The sequence below is a fragment of the Pteropus alecto genome, unplaced genomic scaffold (genome assembly GCF_000325575.1).
Source record: "Pteropus alecto unplaced genomic scaffold, ASM32557v1 scaffold155, whole genome shotgun sequence".
Classification (NCBI taxonomy): domain Eukaryota; kingdom Metazoa; phylum Chordata; class Mammalia; order Chiroptera; family Pteropodidae; genus Pteropus; species Pteropus alecto.
Genome location: NW_006438113.1, coordinates 21,774,353 through 21,781,511, shown reverse-complemented (window position 1 = coordinate 21,781,511; position 7,159 = coordinate 21,774,353). Strand labels below are relative to the sequence as shown.

The window sequence follows — 7,159 nt, the reverse complement described above, 5'->3', positions numbered from 1 at the left end:
GGAAAAGTGTTCAAAACAAAGCAATTGTGGAAGAAACGTTTAGCAGGGAAGGTTTTGCCATCATACCATGAACACCTTGATGACCAAGACTACACTCCAGGCAATGACATGTTTGGTGAATAAATCTAGAATTATTTCCTTCCTTAGGGTTTATGATGGGAGCATTGAGATGAGAGAATCAATGTTTAATCCAATAGACACTTATTGAGCATTCCTCATATCAAAGGCACTGTCCTGGATGGTAACAGAGAGTATCCAAAAGTGAACAAGATAAAACTTCCTTCAAGAGCTGATAATCCATTATAAGAAGTAAGACATGAGAACAAATTATTAGAATTCAAAGAAGAGACTAAAGACATCAGGCCCCATTGGTTACTGCCCTTCAAGCAATGGTGGGTCATACCTGAGACTGGAGCAATCAGTCTGGTCTTCATGTAGAGAGACTGTGTCTTCCTCACACCTGGAAAGAAGAAACAAAACCACATCAGATCCAACTGTCTGCTACAGCAGAAGCAGCAGTAATCTAAGATTAGCACAATAGACAAAAAAATAGAATAATCTTCACCACTCTCCGAAACCAGTTCCAATTCCCAATATGTCTACCAGGTAGTGATACCAATGTTGTCATTTCATTACGAGCTTAAAAGCTCAGAACCGGAGGTAAGCTCCGTTTTCTCCACTGCTCTGCCTCACCTAAGCTAACAAGATCTTAGCAAGGACCTAAGTGTTCACAGCACTTGAGGGGACACCTAACACCAAGATTGGTGGCTCAAAAGAGACTCCACTGCATGCCTCTTTGCATTTCCTCTGCCTCAAGCAGTCCCAAAACACACCAGCTCTCTATTTGGCTTATTCCGTTGTCTCCTGGACTTTCCTGACCCTCTTCCTTTTTATAAAACTTCTGGGATAACATTGTGAAAAATTCTCAGCTCCTCCATATTGAAAAATCTACTGCACTCCACATTGCCTAAGGGAATCTGGAGTAGAACAATTCCCGCACTCAAGTATGTAGGAGGAAACCTTTGTTCCTCTTCTTAACCGTCTCCTCCCCATCTCACTCCACCACACTCAAAGCTAAAATGATTTTTTTCATCCTTTACTGCCCAAGTCCAGTCTCACAACTTTTGTGAACCTTCTCAGCCAAATTCATGAACATGCCATGTTCCTACTTTAACCTTAGTATATGAATGTTTACTCTTCATTCTGAGTTTTCGTTAACCAACTACATCTTGCCTTGAACTATTATGTAATTCCTTGGTACCTCCGAGATCTTTTTAATTAGTTGTTAATTCCATGAGAAAAAATAACTGTAATTTCTTTTCCTATACACGCTACCAATAGTGCAACTCCAGAGTGGATACTCAATAAATGCTTGAATTGAGTAACAGACTCTGGCCCCTTAGAAAGTCTGGTTCCTGAAATAATCTAAAAGCATTTATTCAGCATTTATTCCCCTTCCAGCTACTGCATTAGCCACTGGAGCTGTGCTTCTCAAACTCTCTGGGATTCAGGACTGAACAGTTTGTTTCTATTTTCAACCCAATGTGGACAGACACTTTTGTAAAAATGTTACAAGAATGTCAAATTCCTATAAACATTAGCAAATGCTTACTCCCTATCTCTATACTTTTCTTGTCTCATACAAGTTACAAAACAAGTTGGGGACCCACACTTTGAGTACCACTACTTCTTAAGGACACAAAATTGAAAAGACTTAGACTCTCTTGAAAGATTCATACTGTAATGAGCAGACAAAAATAAATACCTACATACATAAATATAACTATAATATAGTATTTGTACTATATGAAATCATTTAAAAATTGTAAATATTCCTTACCCACTATGGTATATAATTTACCCACAGAATAAATTGATGAAAGTTTCATCCTTTTCCCTTATTATCATTTTTAAGTTATGGTTTTGTACTGAATTAAACAAAGGCCACCTACAGACTCTAACTCACTCTAAGTGCTGAAATATTTTGTTCTAGCAGTTAAAAAAAAAGTCAATTGACTTAACAAAATGCTCTTCTTAACAAAATGAACTAAGTTTTCTTGCTCTCTCATGTTTTTGACTGTCAGTAACCCACTCTGTCCATCTCATGGGAAACAAGTTAAATTCATAAGTATTGCTTTTTCTCCTCTATTAGAGGCATTCACTTAATAAATTATATGAGCTTTGTAATGTGAATAAAAATTTATCCCAATAAAAGTAACCTAGCTAAGTAGAAAAATCAATGAAGAACAGAAATCTAGTTGTTGCTTCTAAAGAATTAGGGTTCAACCAGAGGTTCAACCCTAGAGCTCAACAATACCTATTGTTTGGAAATTTGGCAAGAGCTTATTTTTATCCCCCTCATATGATGTGTTAACCTTTCTTCTCAAAGTACAATTAGTTAAAAATGGAAACTCAGCACCAGAACATACAAAGTTGCAGATGCTTTCTGAAGTATGAGGTGGGACCTAATTAGCTGATGCAATTTTAAGATCTACTGAACACCTCCAGTTGCTACTCAAGGAAACATAATTCCTAGCTCACAGATATAGCAATGAAATAGATCTCTCCACTGGTGTACATGGCACATGTATGTATGCTCATTTAGTTCAGTAGGGTTTTTATTTGCTTTGATGAAGACCATCAAGTTCTACTCATTAACAGCTCCTTTCTGATTATTCTACTGTTTGTTTGTTTTTTTGTTTGTTTGTTTGCCCAGCAGCCCTGCAAATGTATAATACTGGCACAATTATAAAACTGGGTTCCACAGTGGGAACCCATATTTAGGTATCCCCACTTCTGGAAGAAAATCAGTTCAGACCAAGTGCCCAAGTGGTCTTCAGCATGGCACTCTCTTCCATATTAGAACCCAATACAGGAATTTAAAGATCAATCTTTTTAATGATCTCCTTAAATATTCAAGACTGGGCATCTTCTAGTGCAGTTTTTCAAACTGTAAGTTGTGACCTATTACTGGGTCTTGAAACCAGATAGCAGCTACTAGCATCTTGTTGTTATTATTGTTAGAGAAACAGAATAGAAAATGTCAATATAGTAAGAGTTAAGTGTTATTTCACAAAACTTTCTTAAATAAATCATGTATATATGTGTGTACTAGATTCTAATATAAAATATTTTTCTTACTGTTGTTCATTAATAGTAAAAAAATAAAAATGTGACCAGCACTCTATTAAATGACTTCCTAGAGATTCTCATCAATTAGCTTCTAAGTCCCAGAGTTCTTAATTTGTGGTTACCTAGACAATATGTGGATAATTTGTTCTTTCAATCGTTTCTTTGTGAAATGCTTAGGGTTGTTACCTTTTTCTTTATTGAGACTTGTGTTCCCTCTTTCAACCACGAAGAAGAAAAAGAATATGTACTTCACAGCTCATCTTTTCTCTCACTCTGTCTCAATTGAGCCTGACAATGCTGTGAAGCAGGACGTACCTTCACACAAGAGGCTAAGGAATTGTCCAGGGTTACAAGGTGTAAAGCAGCGAAGCCTGTGTCATTTCTGCTCCCCCACACTAAGACCACCAAATAGTCTCTTCAGTCTACATTCCCAGAGGCTCACAAAAAAGAGAGAATAATTTGTTCATTAAAATAATGGTGGAGAAAGAAGTGCCCGTGAGGGGTTCTTTTGTTTGGTCTCAAGTTGGTTATTAAATAAAATGTAGTTGTGCCAGGAAGAGGATTGTCATTCACCCTGTAGTACCATGTTCCCTGAAGGCAAAGTTGCAGAGGCAAGAACCTGAAATCTGTCCCCACAACCACTTGCATTAGCACTACCTGGAGTGCCTAGTTGAAACAGCAGGTTCTGGCCCCACTCCCACTCTAGCCCCAGTACATCAACTCTCTGAGGGTAGGGCCCAGGAATGTGAATTTTTAAACCAGATTGCCCTTCCCCACACATAACTAGTATGCTTCTAAAAAGTTTAACATTGACCTAAAGGTTTATAAAACCCAGACCAGCCCTGGGCTGACTCCAACGCAGTCACCCATTCTAGGTTTCCATTTGGGGATAAAGCAAGGGAAATTGGATTTTTCACAAATCCCAATCTCCCTTCCCCAGTTGATATTAATGATCAGTTGCTTTAAAGGAGCATTGTTTCGGATGATAACTAACTCGGTTAACTAAGTCAGAATTCATTGCTGGCCAGGCTTCATTTCAAATATCAGGTTAGCTAGACAACATAGGAAATGACCTTGAAAAAATAATAGATGAAAGAGTGATGCAGATACAGAAGGGAAGGCCAAGGCCATTCTTATCTTGGAAGATTGGGTAGAAAAAGAAATTGAATTAGTCCAGAGCTGCACAGACAGTGTCAGGCCTGGGAAAAATGGAGAAGAAAATAAAATCTGTCCTTGAGTCCCTCCCAATTCTCCTTCCTTTTGACTCTTGTAAGACCTCCAGCAGGCCAAGTGGAACTCTATTAGGTTAAACTATCTAATAACATAATGTATATTAAAGTATTAATGACAACTTGAATCCACTTCCCATGGGACAGACTTTTTAATTTCCATTTTAATAAGAGTCACCACCAGTGGCCTTAATCCAAAAGAAATTATCTCTAGGTATAATTTCAGGCACCAAAGAAAATATATGGGTGTGAGTAGGAAGAAGTAGGAGTTGGGTGGGGACAGAGAGAAGAGAAAGTTGTCTTGTATCCAAAATATAAAAGAAAAGTAAGTGCCTCCTCTATGTATGCCAAGACCACACCCCAACATTTACTGAGCACCTGCTACATCTATGTGTTAGGATAGTGTATCCTGGTCCTTCTGGCTTTGGTGTCATGCCCAAACAACCAAAGAAAATGGTTCATATTCCTGAGATGAGGAGAAGATGTTGTATTATTAGCCAATGACTAGTTTTAAATGACCCTAGTTTGTGCTGTTACACTTACAAAGCTTTGAGTATGTTTTAAATACGCTCCTTAGATTTTTAAATTAGCCAGATGGCATTCTAATTGTCACTCAGTGCTTTTTAAAATAAATCACTGTCACTTCTCTGAAAACAACAACAGAATCTTATGCAATCAGAACTCTTTGGGGAGTGGCCAAAGACAAGGTACCAGACTTTCCCCAGCATTTAACTATAAAATCTTTATCCCCCCAAAATTGTCCATGTGACATCTGGAACTAGGTGTCTCCATTTTGAAGCTGTTGGGCTTTTGGCTGACTGGAGATTCGGCCACAAAGAAAGAGCTCAAGAGTTATCAGGCCCAGAAAGCACTTGATGGTTTTAAGTGCAGCAAAGGGAGGAAGTACCTGTGCGCCTGAACCAGGAAGTCCTGGCCTCGTCTTTGGCCTGCATCCTTTGACAGGCATCTCTCCCCCTCTCTCAGGATTTTAGAAAAAGCAAAATTGCAGCACAATTAACAAGTAAGCTCTTTAATGGGATGTGGGTCCCAACATGTGTTTTATATTGCATCTTCTAAATAATGTCAACCCTGGGTTGTTTTTTTAAGTAACTCCACTTAAATGAGCCCAAAGCTCGACACAGAGAGTAGCATACCCAGAGAAACAAAAGAACGTGGGAAACAAGAAGGCCTCAGAAGTCCTGTAGAATATTTCCCTCTATCATAAGTTATTTTGACAGTGGTAAGACTTGAAACTCACGAAATACCTATTCCCACATTTTTTTGCCTTTTAGGGAACTTTAGCATGCAGATCCCAAGTTACTGGGCTTTCTCTATTAAACTTGCAGCATTTTCTTAATGTAGTTGAGTATATATAATACCTTATACATGCCTTTTTCCTAAAAAGCTGTTTACAATGACTTCTGTCACAAGGTCCCAGAAGTAAACATCATGAGTTTGCCTAGAGAAAGATTGCTTAAAGTATAGACATTCCATACATATGTTTACATATATAAATTATATAAAAATTACATGTAATAGCATAATATACTATCAATTTTTAACACATGTATAGTGTTAGGAAAACAGATTAAGAAAGAAATGACGAAATTTTAAACCATAAACTATAAATATCTAATAAAAAAATACTGTGCCTGCTGGCCTTGAGTAAAATATTAAACTTCATTCTATGTTTAAATGGTGTTAGTCGCCCCAATCAACACTTTAATCATAGGACAAGATGACTCATTCCTCCTATAGCCAGATTGTTGAGGTCAGAAAATAAAAATGACAAAGGGCATGCAAGAAAAGTTTACTCTACTGAGTCTTAAAAATCTCTAGACAAGAGAGGGTGAGGATAAGTTTAGCTTGTTTATCACATGCTGGAATCCAACTCAAGTCATTTTACATCCATCTCCTATTTGTTGTAAATGTATACAGCATACTCCACGAAAACTGACACCAATGTTGGCAAAATACAACAAAGCTTCCCTTATAACATGTCAAATAGATTTTTAAAAAATGTCAAATAGATTTTTTAAAAATCTGAGCTCCAAGAACACATATCTCAGAGTATTGAGCTTTCCGCAAGCCATCGGCTTGTTTTAATATCTCTCCCATAGCTGCTAAAAGGCTGATTTCAACCTGTAAAGATTTCTGGGCCCCATCAGTCAGCATGTCTCGCGCGGTCTTCCCAGCCGCAGATTACAGTAGACAATGCATCTAATACGAAGAGTGGCTGGGGACGGTAGAGGGTACCTTCATAATAGTTGCTTCCAGAGAAAGGCATGCAAGTCTTATTTTAATGGCAAGAAACACTTACTCTGTTACAGCGGTGCTGCTGAAGGAATTATCCTGAAGGCTGAAACAGAAACAAGAAAACATCAGCCAAGTCCGGCCGGGGAGCCGTCTCCCTGATCGCTCTCGGGGAGTTAGAGCACACACACAAACATGGCATTGCAAGGCAAGTCTCAGGGCTCGCCCGGCACGCTCGCTCTACCTTGGGCTGCTGTCTGCACATGCTCGTAACGACACCCCCAGCAGGGGCCCAGCCGCACGGCAAACCACAAAGCCCGGCAGCCCGCGAGGCTGCGGGGACAGAGCGGGGAGGGGCGGGGCACGCGGCGAGGCCGGGACCCGGGGATCCCCGCAAGGAGCACCTGGAGCGTTACCGCGCGACTCTAACCTTGCCAGCCCCGCGCCGCCTTTAATCCCGGCCTCTCGGTGCCAGCCACCCCCAGGGCTGGCAATAGGAAAGCCCAACAGTTTCTGCCTAGGTGCTGAAATCCCCGGGGGACTTG

The 7,159-nt window shown here is 39.6% G+C and overlaps 1 protein-coding gene across 1 annotated transcript in view; it reads right to left on the bottom strand.

Moving 5' to 3' along the window:
- Window positions 1-6,850, bottom strand: part of FAM13C (family with sequence similarity 13 member C) — a 118,086-nt gene extending 111,236 nt beyond the window's left edge. Inside the window, exons 1-2 of the mRNA XM_015592184.2 lie at window positions 6,682-6,850; window positions 404-460 (exon numbers count right to left, since the gene is read on the bottom strand). Coding sequence (XP_015447670.1) covers window positions 404-460; window positions 6,682-6,743 — 119 coding nt within the window. The 5' untranslated portion in view covers window positions 6,744-6,850. The remainder of the gene's footprint in view (window positions 1-403; window positions 461-6,681) is intronic.
- Between the last annotated feature and the right edge of the window lie 309 nt (window positions 6,851-7,159).